General features: G+C 50.0%; 1 protein-coding gene across 5 annotated transcripts in view; it reads left to right on the top strand.

Moving 5' to 3' along the window:
* The window catches only part of MAMLD1 (mastermind like domain containing 1), a 108,688-nt gene extending 87,551 nt beyond the window's left edge, over positions 1–21,137 (top strand). For 2 of the 5 annotated variants that reach the window (XM_065916379.1, XM_065916378.1), the window contains 2 exons: positions 17,961–18,045; positions 19,029–21,137. In XM_065916379.1, coding sequence (XP_065772451.1) covers positions 17,961–18,045; positions 19,029–20,101 — 1,158 coding nt within the window. In that variant the 3' untranslated portion in view covers positions 20,102–21,137. Of the gene's footprint in view, positions 1–11,632; positions 11,877–17,960; positions 18,046–19,019 lie in introns of all 5 variants that reach the window. The other 3 variants (XM_065916380.1, XM_065916382.1, XM_065916377.1) reach the window with 3 other exon arrangements.
* Positions 21,138–21,359: the final 222 nt, after the last annotated feature.

The following is a 21,359-nucleotide window of genomic DNA, read 5'->3' as shown; positions in this document are numbered from 1 at the left end:
CCACCTCCTTCCCTTACATGTGCCTCCTGAAATGCTCCGTCCTCCTGAAAACCTATGTTCTTCCTCCCCAAAGGGATTCAGTTTGGTCAGAGTACAGCTTCTCGTATTCCTGGGAACCCTGGCCATAACACTCACTTTGGCAAAGAAAGAGCAGAGGTATAAGAAAGGGGAAAAAAAAACAGTTCCCATGTGGAAAGGGGGAGTTGGAAAGCAGCACATGGGAGTCACTGGCCCAGCATCCACATCACATCACACTGGATAGAGTTAGCAAGGCTGGACCTCGGCTCAAGGGATTCTTGTTTCTCTGGCCCTCAGTCTCCTCTTCTGTATACTGAGAGGGTTGGATTGAAGCAGTAGTTCTTTCTTGAGTGTCCTGGAGGGTTTGTGATAGTACAAAGTCCTGGGCTCTGATTCGTTAGGTCTGAGTGGGACCCAGAAGTATACATTTCTATCAGGTTGCCAGAGGCTGCTGTTGCTGCTGCTGGCCCAAGGACCCCCCACTTTGAGAACCTTTGGTGTAGATGAGTCCCACAGGCCCTTCTCATTCTGACATGAAACAAACACACTGATAGAGAGGCCTCAGCATCCCCGGCAACTGCAGCCAAAGCTTTCACACTCCTCCTGCCTGCACTCTAGGAAACCTGGTACCTGGGAACTAGCTATTTCCTTCCCAGGCACCCTGGGCCTCCTTTCTCCTGACAGCAGCCCACCTCCCCTTTTTCCCATGCCCAGAGTTTGGAGATAAGCATTTGGGGGAAGGCGGTGGAAGCCCCTGCAGCTCACAGCATGCCCCACCCAGCAGGACCTAGAGAGCCAGTCTGAGTGAAGCCCCACATTTTCCCTCTGCTGTGGTGTGTAAATCTAGTGAGACCTTGGGATGCCTGGCCCCAAGGAATACCTTAGTCTTTTGACTCCTAGCTCAGACTCTGGGCTCATGAATTCTGTATCGTGAAGCAAGCAGGTGGCTCCAAATCAGGGAATGAAATGAGAACTTCATATATTCTTTATCCCCAATGTTCTAATTCTCTATTATTGAATATAAATTTACAATGAAATTAAACCAAACCCACAATTTCTTTATTTAGAGAAGGCAGATTATTTATTACAGATGAAGTGTACAAACTTGACTAGAAATACACCCTGCAGATGTTGACTTTGAAGACTGTGCTTATATTTGATGTCACCGATGAATCCATTTTCCTCCTATGAGCACACATGAAAAAGGATATCTGGGGACTTCCCTGGTGGTCCAGTGGTTAAGAATTCACCTTGAGATACAGGAGATGCAGATTCCATCCCTGGTCAAGAAACTAGGATCTGACATGTCTTGGTGCAACTAAGCCCTCGAGTCATAACTGGAGAGCCCACACACAGCAATGAAGACCCAGGGCAGCTCCCCAAAAAGGGTATCTGTCTGTCCAGGCATAGTAGTAGATTATGCTTGTGGTTACCTTTTTGATTCCCAGAGGTAGCTGCAAGGAGACAGAATAGGTCAGAAGAAAACAGAAGGTGAGGCCTTCAGTTAAAGAAAAGCATCCTTATGCCCCCTCCCCAGGCCAGTAGGAAAGGAAGAAAACCCGATAGGTTGCTGTGCAATAGGGACAGCAGGAAGGCTGACTTGTCATTTGAATACCTACTTGTGTATCTGTATGGTCAAAATCTTGGGGGAAAGAAGGCAGAGACCAAATCATGAACCCTGGAATGGTTGGCATTCCTGGCAAGAATTCACCAGGCTACCCCCAAAGTGTGCTGAACTGGGTCCTCACAGTATTGACCCTGTCCTCTTCAATGGTGACTGGAACATCTCTGGAAAGATCTAGGGTTGGCAGCAGAAAAAAAAGACCTAAATTCCAAAGCAACTTTTTTAACTTCTAAATGTTGATACCTTTACACGAACTTGAGTTGCTTCCTTGACATAACACCATATTTTTTACTTAAATGAGTCCTGGGGGTTTTTTGTTGCTTGATTTAAAATCTATATGATACATACAAATCTTTGATGGGAGCTTTGCCTTTTTTCAATATGTTTTAAGATCTTTTGATTACAAGAATAATTTATTCTCTTTGTAGTAAACTTGGAAAATGCAGAAAAGTGCAGCAACAACACAAACCCCATGAGATAGCAAAATAGGGACTTCCCTGTAGCTCAGATGGTAAAGAATCTGCCTGTAATGCAGGACACCCAGGTTCGATCCCTGAGTCAGGAAGATCCCCTGGAGAAGGAAATGGCAGCCTACTCCAGTATTCTTGCCTGGAGAATCCCATGGACAGAGGAGCCTGGCGGGCTACAGTCTATGGGGTGCAAAGAGTCAGACACAACTAAGTGACTAACACATACACCATAAATATAAAAGATATAAATAAGCCAGGGATAACCATTGCTAGCATGCTAAAATACAGTAGCTCATTATTTTTTTCCTATGCCAAAAGATATATATTTCACCTGACTGGTATCAAGCTGCATATGTAACTTTTTCCTTTTATTGTGAAACATGGCATAGATACAGAAAAGTGTGCAAAGCCTAGATGAACAGTTGAAAGAAAAAGTGTGGTCAAAGCTAGGTTTTTCCAGTAGTTATGTACATACATGAGAGTTGGACCACAAAGAAGTCTGAGCGCCAAAGATTTGATGCTTTCAAACTGTGGCACTGGAGAAGACTCTTGAGAGTCACTTGGACGGTAAGGACATCAAACCAGTCATTCCTAAAGGAAATCAACCCTGAGTATTCATTGGAAAGACTGATGCTGAAGCTGAAGCCCCAGTCCTTTGGCCACCTGATGCTAAGAGCCAACTCACTGGAAGAGGCTCTGATGCTGGGAAAGATTGAGGGCAGGAGGAGAAGGGGATGACAAAGGTTGAGATGGTTAGATAGCATCACCAACTCAATAGACAGGAATTTGAGCAAGCTCTGGGAGATAGTGAAGGACAGGGAAGCCTGGCATGCTGCAGTCCACGGGGTTACCATGAATCTGACACTACTTAGTGACTGAAGAGCAACAACAAAGTGAAAACTTGTGTCACCACTGGTTAGGCCGAGGAATGGAACTTTGTCAACCCCCTAGTAGACCCCATGTGTGCCACTTCACTATCATGCTTCCAATGTTCTCTTGCTTTTCTATTTGTTTCACTATGTATTACTGAATTCTTCAACAAGCAGTCAGGTTTTCTTGAAGACCCAAGTGGCAAACACAGTCTAGGTGCACAGGCAGCAAAGGGTCCTAGGGTCACTATTCAACAGAGGCTTCCAGAAAAGCAGCTGCTCCCCTCTTAGGGAAGTCAGTGACTGAAGGCACAATGGATCTGAGTGTGGGTAGAGCCCACCGCCATCAGGACCCCTGATAGGCAGAAGAAATACAGCCTGAGGGGTTGGGGTGCTGTCTTGCTTTGCTTGCTTGCCACAGCCTACCTCCAGGCACTGTAGTTTCCAGGTGGAGGTCAATACAATGCCTCTCTGGGGTGAAGTGACAGTCCTCAGCTAATCCAAGTAGCAGGATATGGAAGGCAAAGCAAGGAATTCAGCAACAAATTGTCAAGCCAGACCTCCACCAGTGTGGAGGAGAGGCAGATACCCAGGGATGTGGAGGCGGGGCGGTCATCCAAGCATCTACCCCACTATATGGGCCACACGTGTCCACTTCATCTGTCAGTGCTGGAGACCACCTGGGGCTGCTGTTCCAAGCCTGCTGAACATCCTGCTGTTTAGACCAAGCTGCTTTTTCACTTTCCCTCTGCCAGCCTGTGATTCAGCTTCCCTGGGGCTGTGGAGTTAGTTAACCCTGGTCTAGTTACTTTAGAGCTTGGGAAAGGCTGCTGCTGCTATGTCTCCTGAAGCATTCACCTTATTCTTGCAGGCTTGTATTTTTAAAAACCACACCAAACCAAATTCTCATGGCACTTTTAGTGGGGCTTCGTAAGGGAGTGAATTTAGATGCATGCATTAGATCTGCTGTCTCAATCCGGAAGGCTCCAGAGGATATCCTGCTGCTCCCTTCCTCAGTTGCCTGAATATGGTGGTTAGTTGGAGGGCTTCTTTGGAACCCCTGGCCTGGCAACACTCCTTACGATAGCCAATGGGGAGACACTGGGGGGCAGGGGGGAGGATTCAGTGTGCATAAGCATAAGGGTTATGCTTTGGACATTGCATTCTTTACTATTTGTAATTAAGAGTTCTTATTTTGGAGCAGGTCAGACCCAGATTCAGCTTTCAGCTCTGACTTGGACTTTGAGCAAGTTACTTTGCTCTCTGAACCTTCTTTTCCTCAACTAGAAGATGAACATAATAATGGTACCCATCGTCCAGGGTTGCCATGGGGATTAAGTGAGAGAAAAACTGTACAGGGTTTCACTCAGTGCCTGGTGCATTGCCTGTATTCATACGTGGTAGCTGTTAACCATCATCACCCTCATCATCATGAGACAATAGGAACCTTCCAGAAGCTGTCAGAGCCTGGCTTGCAGAGGCTCTGCCCTCTGGAGAGTTTTGGTACCCTTTGACCCAGTCCCTGATGTTTCTCATAGCAGTGCTCTTGACCTCACTTTGCTCCTAGGGTGACTCCCATTGGCCCACATAGCCTGACCAAACAAACACAGTCTTCCTTCTCCATTACCCATTGTTACTACCGACAGGCACGGTTCTGGTCATCTCTTAGAACTGCCCCCATAGAAAACAGCGAGCCTAAGTGTCAGAGTGTATTGTAGACCTGCTCTGTGTCTGGCACTGTGGGAGACACAGAGGAGTACCCACTTTCTACCCCAGGGAGTTAATAGGTCACAGGCTTATTTATTGAAATTAATGTTGTGTGTATTAGGGGAGGTATAGAGATGCTTATGGAAAATCCCATGGATGGAGGAGCCTGGTAGGCTGTGGTCCATGGGGTCGCTAAGAGTCAGACACGACTGAGCGACTTCACTTTCACTTTTCACTTTCACACATTGGAGAAGGAAATGGCAACCCACTCCAGTGTTCTTCCCTGGAGAATCCCAGGGACGGGGGAGCCTGGTGGGCTGCGGTCTATGGGATCACAAAGAGTCAGACACGACTAAAGTGACTTAGCAGCAGCAGCAGAGATGCTTATTCCTTCATTTCTTGATTGATTTAAACATTATTGACTTTACCTTTTCCTCTTCTTGAGTTATTTCTCTTTCTTAGGCAAAATAGTGGGCTTCCTGGGTAGCTCAAATGATAAAGAAAGTGAAAGTCGCTCAGTCGCATCCAACTCTTTGCGACCCCATGGACTGAATTCCCCAGGCCAGAACACTGGAGTGGGTAGCCTTTCCCTTCTCCAGGGGATCTTCCCAACCCAGGGATTGAACTCAGGTCTCCTGCAGGCGGATTCTTCACCAGCTGAGCCACAAGGGAAGCCCAAAAACACTGGAGTGGGTGCCTATCCTTTCTCCAGGAGATCTTCCCAACCCAGGAATAGAGCTGGGGTCTCCTGCATTGCAGGCAGATTCTTTACCAACTGAGCTATCAGGGAAACCCTAAATGGTCAAGAATCTGCCTGCAATGTGGGAGACCTGGGTCCAGTCCCGGGCCAGTAAGATCCCCTGGAAAAGGTTGTGGCAACCCACTCCACTATTCTTGCCTGGAAAATTCCATGGACAGAGGAGCCTGGCAGGCTACAGTTCATGGGATCACAGAGTCGGACACAACTGAGCAACTAACACACAGGCAAAATAGCAGTTTAACAGTTGAACTTACTGATTAATTTCCCAAGTCTGAATACTTGATTGACTAAGGAAGGGAACTTGATTTTGAACCCCATCCATTTTAGCCAATCCTAGATCCAGCAAATAGATAAGATTGGTGCTACCCTAGAGTTTTTTGCAGAATCTCTCAAGTGAACTTCACACTCCCTGTACCACATGTATCAAAACAGAAATCTCTCAACCTGGAGTTCTCATTTCTTGGTACAGTTGTTATAAAAAGAAAAGAACACCAACACAGCAGCCTACCCAGTGGCCCTTGCACAGCTATGGAACCGTAGCAGCCCTCCAGAATCTTCTTCCTGTGGGTCTACTTATATATCGAATTAGGTAAAGTTCCAGTTGGGCAATTTGAGCAAGCAAAACTCAGGGCCTGTCCTGTAGTGTGACATGGTCTGGGTTCTAGGCCACACCGTGGCACTTACTAACGAGTGACCTCAATTGAGCTAGTTGATTAACCTCTTTGTGCCTCAGTTTCCTCATCTTTACCATGGGATCATAAGAGTGCCTCCCTCTTCAGATTCTTCTAAGAATTAATTTACTGAAATGACTCCAAGAAAGGGCTGAACCCAGTTCCTTAGATTCAGTGCTCAACAAATCTTTCTAATATTATCATCATTGAAATTTATTATTGTTGTTAATCTATTTTACCAAAAGATAGGAAAAGTGACAGCTCTGCTGAGCTATTGATCAGACCACACCTAGAGCTTGTTTGATTCTAGGAGGAGTGGATCAAGATGGTGGAATAGAAGGACCTGGAGCTCACTTCCTCCCACACATCCAGGCTAGCCCATGTAAAACTCGTAGGACAGTGCCTGGAATATTGTAAAAGTGCTTGATACATGGCGGAAGTGTTATTGTTAATTAAGATCATCACTAACTAACCTTCAGAGAATATGACATGCAGACACTGCACGTGTGTTAACTCCAGGAAGTCTCATAACCCCCACCACTCTATGAATGATGCATGTCTATGACTTCCCCTTTACAGATAAGAATATGAAGGCACAGAAAGGTTAAGCAGCCTCCCCACAATTACATAGCTAAGAAGTGTTCCATCCGTGAGTCAAGCCCAGGCCAGACCCTCTTTCTCCAGAACCTGCACTCTTAGCCAGTACGCCAAAGAGCTATACTCTGCATAGTGTTGTCAGCATTCACATGTGGCTCTTTAAATTTTGATTATTTAAAAGTAAATTCAATTAAGAATTCAGTTCTTCATTTGGACCTGACACACTTGAAGCGCTCTTGTATGTGTGGCCAGTGGATACCATATGGAAGAGCACATTCTCTTCCTTCTGGGAGCCTGAGAACCATCTCAGCATTCTGTGGGACATGCTGCTTGTTGAACTTCTGGGATTCTATTCCTTGCAGAATCTCAGGCTAGAGTTCTAAAACTTCTTGTAGTGTTATCAATAGATGCATTCTTGTAATACAGTGAAATCCCATTTGCATTTGGCCAAGTAGTGTAATGGCAAGTAAGAGGCCAAGAAGTCTGACTCACATTACCCTTTTCCTGGTTTCCCAAAGCATTGCTTCATATTTACAAAGTTGTCTTCTGTCACTTCTCTTTGACATGTAGGGACAATCACCAGTTTGCTCAAAGATCCAGCTTCTTCCACAGGTCTGCCTTGCCCTCTTTGGGCTGTCTGGATGGCATTTAGTACCCTAGCATATTCATCTCACTGTTGACTTAACTGGCATCTTGACCTCTGAGAGTCTCTAGCACATGCACAAAGTCTCCAGTTCCTCCTGAGCTCTTCTCTGTTCGCCTGTTACATGGTCAGTAAAGAAATGGAGGAGTTCAGGATTTGTTGCCTAAACTTTCAGAATGAGTAAGTCTAAAAATCTACAAGCTCCTAGAAGCCACTGGAATTACAGTAAACAACTATAACCTTGCAAATGCACATGCACATGCACCTCTTTCAGACCTCCATGGCAAAGACTGGGGCCAATATCTAATGCAGTTAGTAATTGATAAAGCCAGAGCAGTCATCTGCTTCTTGCAGAGCATCCTGAGTATCTGTGTGGGTTAGTCATAATCTGAGCTCCTCATACGAAGGCCTATTTGCACTATGGTGAGGTCCCAGAATAGCCAACAACATGGAGTTACTCCAGTGTGGATGAAAGACACCCAGCTGCTTCTCTCCATGTGCAGAGAAGGAGCGCTGTTCTCCCAAACCCAGCAGATGCTTGGGTTTTAGCCACTCTGTAAATCAAATCCAGGTCTGTACCCACCTTGTTGTTGTGTGTCCTGGGTAAACCTGTCTCCACTTCCTTGTCTTTTAAACTAAGGACAGGCTCAAATACATGTGTATGTGCACAGTTAGTCCAATAAATATGTTAACAGATGTAATTTCCACAATGTGATTATGTTTTCTGTTCTGCTGATGGGTTTTATTTAACCCAACAGCATTGAAAAGGGATGAGTTGATGTGCTTAAAATGAGAGTCAAGGCTCAGTTTATCATTAATGATCTTCCCAAAAATAAGCTAGCACAGCCTTCACCAGATTATCATTTCCCAAGTGCCTGGGACATCATGCCAAACTCATAAGAGAGTCAAGTTGTTTGGATTTTCCAAATATTTGTTGAACCCTTTGCCTATGTCAGGCACTGTCTGGGCACCAGAGGGATTTAATCTTGATTAAAACTTGGCACAACAAGGATGTTCAGTCAGTCAGAGGTGTTCAGCCATAGGCACTGGACCAAAAAGTGTTAGTTGCTCAGTCCTGTCTGACTTCGTGCGACCCCATGAACTGTAGTCCACCAGGCTCCTTGTCCATGGGGATTCTCCAGGCAAGATTACCGGAGTGGGTTGCCATTTCCTTCTCCAAAGGAGAGGCAGAATTCTCAGAGTGGCTCTCCAAAGACATGCAGGACCCCTAAGGACCATGAGCACAGAGGGCTGAACGCACGTGGCAGCCTGTCTGGGGAGCTCCGAGGAGATGGGTATGACTGGAGGTTAGAGTACAGGACACAATGGGGTGGGAGACCTGGCTGCCAAGAAGATGGGAGGCCCAGGAACAAAGAACCCTAATAACAGAGCTTACAGGATGTGCTTGGGGCTGTAAGTATCTGCAAGCCATTGGAGAGACCTAGAGACAACCTTTTTCCAGCAGGTTCTCTATCGTGTTCTGTAGCATGGGAGTGGGTGTGAGCTCTGTGAAACTGGGCACCAGCATCAGACTCTATTCATCCCAGGGTCTGATTCTCTGAAATTTGGAATCACATGGAACCAGCCAATCCAAGAGGTAGTAATCATTGTCCACCAGTTATGGACTGACCTGCTTTCTGAGATTTTCAGTGATTCCTAAGAGAGAGATGGGTTTACCTTATATGTGGAAATCTCTAGGAGTTGAAACATCCCTACCACCTTTTCTTTAGAACCTGGGCCCCCTGCTAACAGGGTGTGGGACAGAGGTTTCTTTGCCAAAGTAAATAAATCAGAGAAGATGCATGAACATCAGCTACAAAGCTCCTTGTCAGAGTTTCGACTGAATCTCATCTAGTTTATATCTTTCTTTTTTTAACCAAGGATGCCATTGATCTGCCAAGTGCCTGCTCCCATTCTGCTCCATGTGAATGGGTGGCTGCTGGCCCGTTCCAAACTGCTGTTGAAACAGAACTGCCCACACTGCTGGGGCATCTTCTGCTGATGGTAATTTCCATGTGCCATCGGCAGGTTTTTTTCTGCCTGATGAACTACCAAGGCGCTGGGAGCGTATGTACCAACTGATGAGAGGTCTTGCTTCTTGACCCGTCACTAATATCCTACCAGTCACATGAAGTTACCGGGGACTCCTGAGCAAAACCTTCAGTTTCCCTACAAATAAACCCCGCTCATTGCTTTCCGACTGTGTCATCATCTGGTGGGCAAGGAATGAGACCTCTAGGAATAGTTGCATATCAGAATTGCAAAAACCCCTCCATGGCTATAAAACAGTGTTTTAAATTACCAAGGTGCTCAGTATGCAGGCACAAAGAATAGTCCATTGTAGAGAGTGATGTTTCTGTTCATGTCCCAGGTGACCTTGGTTCAAGGACAAATTGGAGCTTGACTTAGCAAAGTTGCAGGTGGTCAGTGAGATCGGCTCTGCACTGATGCACCCACCCAAGCAGAGGGGTGCCGGGCCGTTCGTGGTGGGTATATCGTCAGAATGGCAAAGGCATTTTCTCTCCCACATGTACTGAGTTCAGTTGCTAAGCATGTTCCATGTGGTTTTTTGGTTTTGTATTTCTTTGGGGAGAGGAATGTCATCTCTAAAACTCTCAAAATAGTTCAGTTTTCTTCCTAATCCCATCTTTGTGTGTGTGCTTAGTCACTCAGTCATTTCTGACTCTTTGTGACCCCATGGACTGTAGCCCACCAGTCTCCTCTGCCATGGGGATTCTCCAGGCAAGAATATTGGAGTGAGTTGCCATGCCTTCCTCCAGGAGATCTTCCCAACCCAGGGATCAAACCCAGGTCTCCCACATTGCAGGTGGATTCTTTACCATCTGAGCCTAATTTACAGGGCCCCCTTGTAAAACCTGGCCTGTACTTCTCTTAATGGCACATTTGAACAGTGTCTACTTTTCAGACTTGTTTTCCATATGACAAGCTAATCACACACACACACACATGCATGCACCATGCCAAACTCCATGTAGACTTGAGAACCAGGCAAACCTGTGTTTGCATCCTCCTCTGCTACTTACTAGCTGTGTGACTTTGGGCAACTTCGTTAACCTTTCTGGGCCTCTGTGTCCTCAATGTAAAATAAGGACAGTAATCGTTCCTGCCTCACATACAGCTGTTTCAAGGGTTGAGTGAGACTGAGGATCAAAAGCACTTGGCTTAGTGCCTGGTACATAGCAAATGCTTGATCAGTTCAGTGGTGGCAGTTTTTACCATTAATTCAATTCAGATGAGGCATCCAAACATCTCGTGTCTTGTCATCCATCACAGAGAATTGCCCACTGTAGGTGCTTAGTCATGTTTACTGAGTTGACTCCATCTCTTTAGCTGAGGATCGGGAGATAAATATTTCCCTGTCTATTGGGATGTTTGATAAGACACGGGTGATCACTCGAAGCTCAGATATGAAAAGCATGCAAATGAAGAGGCTGCTTCACATACAAAGAGCTTCTCCTCAGGATAGGCTCCCCCTGGTCGTCGGGCACCCCGTGGCCAGGTGCTCAGCAGGAGGTCAGGGTTCCCTCAGCACCTCTGTGGAGTCTTGAGGCTTCCTCTGACATGGATATCAAGTGTGAGGGTTTTAATGGCTTTTGGCTGAAAGAATGGGGTCAGATGTTCAATTCAGATGAAATCCCTGTCTTCTAAAACATCATGAGGTGCCACCCACATGAAAGTCCCTAATCCTTGGGGCCCCGGCAGGGTGAAGTGCCTCAGGGCTGCAACTCAGGACTGCTGGGAGATTCCTGCCTGGGTGTGCACATTACTCAACACATGTACACACATGTACCTACAGACCAGTGTAGAATGGTGTGCTCTGTTCGGGGGGAGAGCATGGGGACGGATTGGGATTGGGCATTGTTGATGAACCGACTATCTGACCTAGCCCATTTCCAACCAGACAGTGAGTGATGGAGGCAGTCTCCTTAACTGAGACCCATGGATGGGTAGTAAGTGGTCCAGAAAACCCCTGAAATTATATGTAAAATGTTGGTGGACTGGGAAGGGAGAGACATCAGCATAAGTGCTTTTTCTGTGGAGAGAGACTGTAGCTTTTAAGAGACTTCTGAGAGGAGTCTGTGACCCAAGACAATTAAGAGCGCAGAGCTGCTGGGTTTGGTTGACCCAGGCTAGTTGGTGTGTCTAATCAAAGCCCCAGATGACCCCCTTCTAGGCGGTCAGGGCAGTGACAGTGGTAGTCAGAGGCAAGTCGTGGCCACGCTGCTGACAGACTCTTCAATGGTTGTTGTAGACTCATGTAGACAGAGCCTGCAAGCTTGGGGAAGCCAGGCCCCCCCAGGTCAGCCTCGGGCGACAGCCCCCATCCTGCCAGGCCCTGGGGAGTGAGTCCTTCCTGCCCAGCAGCTCCTTTGCTCATGAGCTGGCCCGAGTCACCTCCTCGTACAGTACCTCAGAGGCAGCGCCCTGGGGCGGCTGGGATCCGAAGGCCTGGAGGCAGGTGCCCGCTCCACTACTGCCTAGCTGCGATGCTGTCGGTAAGTCTCTCCCCTCGGCCTCGCTTCCCTCATCTGTCAACTGGGCACAGTCCCCTGCTCAGCCTGCCCGCCTGCCGCACGGTGCTGTTGGAGGGACAGAGGAGGTGACAACCTAGCCCGTAAAGCTCTGTGCACCTAGGAGAGATGTCCAGAGCTTTCTCTGCTGCATCCCAGTCAGTCTTTGGCAGAGAGACCACCCAAGTCAGCAGAGGGAAACTAAGTGGGCACCGCCCCAGGGACAGTTAATCCCTCCCTGCTGTTGGCCATCCAACACCCCAGTTCCTTCCCTGCCTGTCTGTCCCTGTGACCAGACTGTGAACTGGAGGAGGACAGGGCCTGCACATTTGGACCTACAAATCTCCCCCCTCCAACCTTGTGCCTGCCTACTCCGTAGCTGGCAGGCACTTGGGAGCTGCCTCTCCAGCCGTCTGCTGTGGGCTCCACACCCCGAGGTGTTCTTTGACCCCAACTGGGATTTGTGTGCACCTCACAAAGTGGGAAGTCAGATGGCCCCACTCGAGGAGGGCAGGCAGAAGAAAGACAAGCCAGACCTGGCCAAGAGGCCTGTGAGTTTGCATCGTCCTCCAGATTCTGGAAAAAATGGCTTGACTCATCCTAAGGAGTTGCATTAGCGGTCATGACAGCAAGATGGTGTCCGAGAAGACATTGCAGAGACTTGTTTGGCTCATGAACTTGTTGTTCTGGTGCATAACGTATCAGTGTGTGCAGGACGTCAGCCCTCTCTGCAGAGGAAAGTAGAGAAAAGAGCATTTGCTGAGAGAGAGTGATCAGAGGATGCTCATCTAGCTGAAATGACCTCTGGGATTCTGGCCTCTAATGGAAATGCTGCTTCTATCCGCATTGCCCTGTTCTCCCATCCCACAGACCTCGGCCCGCCGGAACAAGCAGTGCTTTCCATTCAAGGGCTATAGATTTCTCTCTCTCTTTTTAACCCTTCTCCTATGTAATGTCAGAGTCACAGTGCTCTTCGGCTTGTCCAGCACAAGACTGCCAAGGAAAGAGAATTAGCAAAAAACAAATGGGGACATCGTCCACTTAGGATGTCTCTGGGTTCCACCCTGGTGTTCCATGTCCCCAAAAGGCAAAGAACAACAGATCCAAGTGAGCTGATGTTGAGAACTCTTTTCCCCAGCATGTTATCTCTCTGCAAAACCAACCCTTCCACTCAGCAGTGGAGGGCGGGAAAGAATCTTGGCCCTCAGATCCTCACTATTAAGCTATGGAAGTTGGGCCTGCCTTGGGGGGGAGTGGGGAAGCTTGGAGGCACAGGACCTACAGCTCGGCCCAGACTCAGGAAGGCCAGACTTTCTGTGACACAGAGAACGCAGGCCCCCGCCTCCGGGGGAGAAGAGAGGCAAGCTGCAAAGACATTTGTTTCCTCTGCCGCCAGATCACTCACAGCATGGAAGCCTGGCCCTTCCGGGAGAGATGCCTGGAGTCAGAAGTCAACTGCAAAGGCAGAAAGTAGAGAGAAGAAAAGGCAAACTCCAGCTCTCTGGCAGTCATTTTCAACAGCAGTGATTTTTGTGAAGTTACCAATGGCAGCTTCAGATTGGACCCAACCCAAGGACAGTGCCATCACCGAGGGGAGGTCCCTGACTCCTGCTCCAGGGGCCCCCAGGGGCAAAGAAAGACCCTCAGCTTTCTCCTGTCTTAGCACCCGCATGTTCCCATGGACCCTCGGGCCCAAGCCCTGAGCCCAGGTTTCTGCTGTGCCTCCCCTCCCCGTCCCTTCACTTGGTTGTGATTTCCTTTGATTGGTTTACTTGGTTTCTCCCTCCATGGTGAGCTTCCTGAGAGTAGACACACACAGTACCACCCCAGGACTGGGACAGAACTCCACCCATGGTAGACCCACTGGGTCCCGTGGTAGACCCACAAGATGTGTTTGTCAACTGACTGGCACGGGGGCTCAGTGGGCTGCCAGGTAAACCCTCTTTACCCACCCGGGATCCAGCAGTTTGTTTTGGGGACCACAGAGTCAGTGAGGCTGCCCTCCCCATCCCCCCCACCGGGCAGGGAAGGACACGGAGCCGAGGCCTTCAGAAACGGCAGGTATGCCCTGCCTTGGCCTTGGCTTCTGAGGTTCCCTCAGCACTCACATCTGGAGGCACTCCAAAGAAACTGAGTCACGGGCTCCAAGAGTTAGGGGGGAGAGTTAGGACATTGTGAAGCTGGCCTGCATTCACTGTGGGCATCCCATGTTGTGTCTGAAGGACACCTGAGGACAGTGTCAGCCTGAGAGCATTCATGCCCTTCAAACAGGGCTTTGGGTGGAAGCATCTTCATGGCCCACAGGTCTGAGAAGTCCCCCTCCAGGGGTGTTGTGGGAGCCCCTAGAACTCAGATCTCCGTGCAGAATGATGTCTTCTTGACATTCCAAAGGAAAAGTCAGAAGTGTTGGTGAGCCCTTTCCAAATTTGGCTTCCAAAAGCTACCAAAGAAGGTACTTTTCGTAGTGGAGTATTGAACAAAGCAGCCCACACGCTGGAGCTCCTTAACCTTTGAGCCTCTAACACAGAGCTGCGTGTCTTCTGCTACCTGCAGGCTGCTCTGTGCATGGCTCTCAGGGGCACATCTGCTGGGGAAGAGGCAGGAGAGCCCCAATGCTGGAAAAAGAAACCCCCCCACACACAGCCCTTTTTTCTCCTCCTCCACCCCTCCTTCACCAGCCCCCACTTTGTCCCTTCCCTCCCTCCCTCTCCCTTTCTCTCCCTTCCCCACTTCCCTCCCTAGACTCCATCCCTCATCTGTCAGAGCTATTTGTTTGGAAGCCCTTCCCAGTCAGAACACACTCCTCCTGAGGATCATGGGCCAAGTAATTTCAGGCTGGATCTGCCTGAAGCCCAGGAAGCCAGTGTGGGTATCCATGTGGGAGTCTTGCCAACCCTCTGCCTCTGTCCCATCCCCATCCAATTAACGTGTCTGTGGGCCTTATGAAGGGGTTGAATCTGTCATGAAACCATTCATGGGCTGCAGTGGAGAGAGGGTTCATCAGGTGCTTGCTCAGGGGCTCACAAGAGACCCCCACTCGTGGTGGCTGAAGGCTGAGGCCCGAAGGGCGGCCTGGCCTCCTGGGTAGCTATGTGTTGGGTTTCGCTTTGTTGGGAGGCAGTGGGGGGTTCGGGCCAGCCTTGTGCCTGTCTCTCCCACCTATGCCTAGCAGACTCGGATGGAGCGCTACACCTCAAGTGAGCCCCAGAGCTTCATTGGCCTTAGTATGAAGCCTAGAAAAGCAGTTCCAGGACTTCCTGGATCACCATTCTGGCTGAGGCCTCTCTGAGGGTGGCCCTTGGCCGGATGGAAGGAGGAGCCTGGGCCCACGTCCTTTGGGAGACTTCCTTCCTTCCAGGGACAACATGGGGAAGCACACCTAGGCTCCCAGAGGGCCCACCTGCCACTGCCCCCTTGATGTCACCTATACAGCAATCCCGAGTGCCATGACAACCACCTGCAGTCCTAGGAAAAGCAGTGCTTGGCTGAGCTCCTCGGTAACCATCCTTCAGAGTGTCCGTCACTAAGCAGCCACTTTCAGCCATCACTTCCTCCGGGTCACTGAAAACATTTGTCATTTCCTGTTTTCTCCATGTTCCAATGATCCTAATTGTCAGTGTCAAAAAGCAACAACTGTTTTCTTGGGGCTTATCTTCGGAGCGCACTGGCTGAGAACAAAGGATGGGGCCTCTGTCTGCAAACAAAGGAAGCCGCCTCCTGGGGGCCTGGAGAGAAGCTCTGACTGCTCTGCCCAGGGGTGGGGGCCGGGCGGGGAGCAGTGGGCTGGCGGTGTCCCCCCATGCCCCAGTGGCATGAAGAGCTTTCTGCCTGACAGCAACACCCCAGGATGGCCAGCATCAGCCCTTCTGTCTGGACTTGGAGTTTCTGTGGCCCCCACCAGACTTTGCCTTCAATTCTGGATGTTCTGGATTGTTCTGCTTCCTTGGATGAACGCTGGCCAACATCCCGCTGTCCCTATAACCCTGGACCCTTCAAGAAGCATTTTCTGTCATCTGGCAGACACTACCCACTTCCTCCACTCTGACCCCTGCCCCAGCCTCGCCTTCACTCTGGTTTCCCAGGCCCTGGGGGTGTCTTCCTCTCTATCTCCCTCCCTTTGGACTCTTGGGCCCATCATCATCATTCCCTGCTTTTTCTTGCGTCGCCCTCTGTAGCCACCACCTGCCCCTCTCCCACCCTATACAACTGTGTTATTTGGTGAACCTAATGGAGCATTCAGTGGGGATGGAGTTAGAGTTGGTATAGACAGAATTAGAGCTGGTGTAGACAGAGGGCCCAGGAACCAGTCCTGGAAGCAGCATGCTAGAGAGATGGAAGCACTGGACCTGCAGTTAGGAGACACTGCATTTAGCCAGCCATATTGCCTGGAGCATGTCACTGACCCTCTGTGAGCCTCAGCTGTCACATCAGTAAGCTGGGGCCATAGATCTTCGGCCCAGGTCTCCTGGTGCAGTAGGAGGGTGACTGGGCAGACCAGAGGTGAGAGCTGCCTTCAGAAATGCCTGCCTACCCTAAGCATCTCAGGCAGAGCCCAGTACCCCCAACCCCCCATCTCCCCCACTTCCCAGCGGCATGGCCTTGGCGTTCTTACGACCCCTATGATCCTCGGGTCCTGCCCCCGCCCTCCCCCCCCCCCGCCAACGGCATGCTTTAGCAGGAAGAGGGCCGCCCCAGGGGAAGGGAGGCAAGAGCTTGGACAGGAAGCAAGCTAAGGGCAGGATGCTGAAATCACTCGCCGTGTAGTCCGCCCACTACCACGTGTTTGTGTTCGTTCTCTGGCTTGGCAGGAACTGAGGCCGGGAACTGCCGCCAGACCTGGGAGCCAGGCACTCTCCCAAGCGCCGGCCCTCTGCCTCAATCCCTTCCCATGCCAGCCATCCAAGAGTGGAGAAGCAGGCCACTCGGGCAGCCTGTGTTGTCTGGTCAAGTCTTCTGGTGTCTGCTGGGGTGTGGTGGACACAGTTCCGAAGTAAACTCAGGGAGATGTGCTCCCTGATGGGGCTGCCTTGGATGTTGGCACATGGAGGAGCAGAAAAGGGGAGAGAAATAGCAGTGAGTGAGCAATGGACTGCAAGTCATACCCAGGGCCCAGCCACAGCTTGGCACCAAAGAGCTGCGGGTCTTGGGGCAAGTTATGCCTTCTGCAGGCCCTCAGCTGGCTCTTTGGTGGCAGGCCTCTCTAGGCGCTTCCGTACTTGGGGCTGGGACTGCAGCCCTGAAGCTTGGCTTCTCTCTGTGCCCACCCAGCTTGGAGATGGAGATCGGAAGCCCGTTCCCATCACCCATGCTGCAGCCCATCAGGAAAGCGAAGGGAAGCTGGGAATGAGTGACTCCTCCGAGTGTTGAGCAATGCATCCATCTGACCAAGTGATCACCACTGCTCTTCATGCTGGGACCACCCAGAACGAGCCTTGGCCCTTTTCCCCATGACAGCCCAGGCACCCACCACCACATAGCCCAGAGGCTGCTCTGCCTCACCCCTGACATCCCCAGTTGGTTCAGCCATTCTTTGCCCACGTGCTTGGGAGCCCAAGACCCATTGCTTAGTATCCTCTGAGTGCGGCCAGTTTGGGTCTCCCTGAGAGTGGCTTGCCCAAACTCTTGTCAGCACTGCAGACATGGTCTGGCCAAGGCAGAGGAGTGTAGGACTGTCACCTCCCTCCTTCTACATACTCTGCTTCTGTTAATGCAGCCTAATGTCACATTTGCTCCTTTGGTGACTGCATCTCACTGCTGCCCCATCCTGAGCAGAAGGACATCGAGAATGCCTAAACCTTTTTTCTCCGTGCTCTTGCTGTTTAGCTCTGTGTCTCTGCCCCATCCTATGCTGCCGCAATTGGTTTTTAACTCAGGTGCCGAATCCTACTTGTATCCATACCCGTGGAGTTTTGCTTGGAAGGGTGGGGCATGCATGCGAGTGTGTGTTGATGTGTTCAGTCATGCTTTCTGCTACACCAAAGCCACGTCCTGAGTCCCCACACAGTGACGCCAAGGCTAGAACAACTTGGTAGCCCGAATCTAACACTTCTTTTTTCATCTTCTACTTAGCGAGAGAAGCAGAGATCAGGTCTTATGGCAATGACCCCTGAACAGCGCAGTTCACGTATCACCCAACGGATGAGTCAATTTCAAGGTAAACAGTTAAAAGTCCATGTTCTCAAAGGGGTGAGCGGTGGAGACTGTGTGAGGTTGGGGGAGAATTCCCTCCAGCATAAACCGTTACTGAGATGATTCTGGAAAGCATTGATGAAAAGAGAGTAGGTCTGTGAGGCACTTCCATGGCACCCTGGTTGGATCTGTCACGTGGAAAGCGTAAGTAGAGTCCCAATTGAAGGCTCAGTCTTAATGACTCTGAAATCACTGTTTGATTGAAGAGATTGACTCAACCATGTAATCAACATTGATTGGCTGAAGATACAGATGTTAGCCAAACACTACAAGTGATCTCTGCCAAACTAGCCCGGGAGACGTGTTAACCACTCGTCTCCAGCCAGTAGTGACATTGGGCCAGGACGGGTATTCTTACCCAGGGCTCGGAGGAGGCTGTTTGCCTTCCAACGGGTGTTCAGCATCTTCATTGTAGCCTGGCGGCACCATAGCACCATCACTCCTCCATTCTCTTGCAAAACCCCCTTTTCCTTCGGGCCTGATACCAGCTGAATGCCCCCACCTGTTCAGGCTGGAGTGGCATGTCAGGTGTGCCTTAGCTGCAGGGACCAGGCAGACAAGTTCCAGGCCAGTGTCAAGAGGTGGACATCCTTCAGGGGGTGGGTGGTACCAGGCCTGTGTATGGATTGTATGGGGTTTATAAAAGCAGACCCAGACCCCATTCTTGGAGCTTAAAATCTATGGGCATTTTCAGTCCAATGTGATTTACTTTTGGGTGGAGGGGAGCTATGAGCACAGACCCCAGGGGGGTCTAGGAGGACTTTCCCCAAGAACTGCAGTCCAGGCTGAGGGTAGAGGAACAAGGGGAGAGGAGGATGCTCAATAGGAGCCAAGGGCAGGAGGTGAGAGATCAGTGCTGGGCCAGTGGCTGCCTGCTGGCCACTGCAGCCCAAGTGGAAGACACCTTTGGAACTGACCCCCACTTTTCTCTTTTGGTAGCCATCCAAGGTCAAGTCATCTCCAAGTGTAGCCGGACCAAGGCAAGCTCCCTACCCAGCCAGCGCATGATACCACCCAGAGATGGGCTCCTTCATAGCAGTCTGAGTTCAGGAATGGCCTCACCCATCAGGCAGCAGAGCCAGGAGACCATGCGCATGTTCTCACCAACCCCCTGCAGGCAGCAGGGGATTTTCAACTTCAGCCCCCAGTTTCCCACACCTTCACAATTGGGCCACAACCCCCCGGGCAGCCTTGGCTCCATCTACCATCACATGGGGATGCCCAATGCTGCTCCTGCAGGAGTGCCCCTGCCTAGATTCTGTCCCAGCCCCCAGGGCAGCCAGGCCCTGGGTCCTCACCAGCTCAGACAGCCCCATATATCAGGAATGTCCACTGTGCTCCACAGCACTTCCTGGGTGGTGACAGCAACATCCCTGCACACCCCAGTCTTGGGGGAGCCACCCCCGAGCCAAGCAGCTCATGGCATGCAGCAGTATTATGATACCCGCGCCATCTTTACCAAGACCCTTGTGACAACCTCCCTGGAAGCCCCAGTGTTTCCCTTGCAGCAGGCAGTTGTGTCCCCTAGTCAGGTGGCCCCAGAAGGCAGACCTAGCCGGCAGGTGGGTGCTGACCCCACCAAACCCAGCTTCAGCCAGCTGGGCAAACAGAGCCCGGTGCAGGGCCCCGTGCCCACACCACATGCCACCAAGTCCCTCCAGCAGGGTATGGTCAGCTTCGGGCCTGAGAGTCCCATCCAGGCCATTGAGCCACCAAGCTCTGTGGCTGCTGCTGCTGCCACCTCCATTGTGGCTGCCGGCCAGTCCCAGGCCAGTCCCTGTGATAGAACAGGGAACCCCTCTGAGTTGTCATCTCAGTCCCCACTGGACGATCTTATTTCACTCCCTGAATGTTCTGGAGTGGATTTCATCGACGCTCTCATGGATTCCACCGAGAGCCCAGATGAAGACTGGATGGGCAACCTGAGGCTGATCAGTAGCACTGTAGAAGACCAGGCTACTGATGAGGGTACTGAGGCCCAGAGTGCAGGTGATGTCCCCAAGAATGCTGACAAGCTTTAAATACCCTAGAAACCTCCACGTGGCCATCACCCTGGGGAGTGGTGTGAGTCCATAGCAAATTTACCACTGGCCCCACACAGCCACATGCTTATTGCCTCATTACAATTTGAGGGGCGGAAGCCCACACCCATCCCTCTCTCTACCTGTGACAAAATGGAAATCTGGTGATTTTTTTCAAGCTACCTGTACATATCTGAAAATTTTGTACATGGTTTTCCTAAACGTTCATGACAGAAGTGTTTATACTGCGTTTTGTGAGTTTGTAATTAAGACAATGGCTTTCGTTTCAGCAGAGTTGTGTTTATTATGTCATTGTCCGTGTGTATTCTACATTGTTCAAATACGCAGACTGTGTTGTTCACTCCAGCCATACCTTATCAAACCAGGTGGCTGAGTTGCTTACGCTTTTGATGCAGTGGTGGATGTGACCAAGAGGTGTTGTGCAAACTGACAAATGCCAAATAGAAACTCACTTGGCCATCTATTTCCATTTCCACTAAAACTTCTATTGCCCAGTGTGATTCTTAATGTCTTTTGCAAACCTTGCAGCGTCTTCTAGCTCTTTCCTGATGAGCCTGTTACAGCACAAGCCGTTTTATCATTAAGTAGCCTGCAGAGGAATTATTTGCCAGGAGGTAGAGAGTTCTGGAGATTCGAGAGAAGCAAAGAGAGAGTTTGTGAGCTGGGCATCTCTGAGGGTTCTACCCGTTATCACCCAGACAGTTTGCACTACTCTAACGGGCACCTTGCAGGGTGGAGGCAAGATGCTCCTGATTTAAGCCCTTTCAGTATTTGTTCTGATGTAAGGCTCTGTGGTCTGGGGGGAAAATGAGTCTGTAAACATGAATAGTTGATTTGGGTTTTGTCACTGATGTTTTCTACTTGCAGTTATCATCACGTATGTTTAAGTGTCTGTTACAGGAAACCCACACCCACTGTCCTGTAAACTTTTGTCAGTGTCCAGACTCTGTGTAATGACATTTTAATTGCCACCTGGTATTTTGCCTCTGCATTTGAAATCTGGCATCTGTTTCAAGCAAGTGTGTTTTTTTCCTTTGTTCTGTAATAAACAAGAGAAAAGTACCTCTGTGTTTTCATTTTCCCAGGGAGCATTCAGAGTCTACAAACCCGTGTCAGTTAAGCCTGCTGGTGTCTTTGGTTCTTTCTGATGGTGCTCCCTGTCTTGGGATGCTTGGGATGCACTGAGAGGAGAGGTGCAAGAAGTTTGTATAGCCTGCACTGCGATTCTTTCACATCA

The sequence above is a fragment of the Muntiacus reevesi genome, chromosome X, assembly GCF_963930625.1.
Source record: "Muntiacus reevesi chromosome X, mMunRee1.1, whole genome shotgun sequence".
Lineage (NCBI taxonomy): Eukaryota > Metazoa > Chordata > Mammalia > Artiodactyla > Cervidae > Muntiacus > Muntiacus reevesi.
This window is presented reverse-complemented; position numbering and strand designations above follow the sequence as displayed.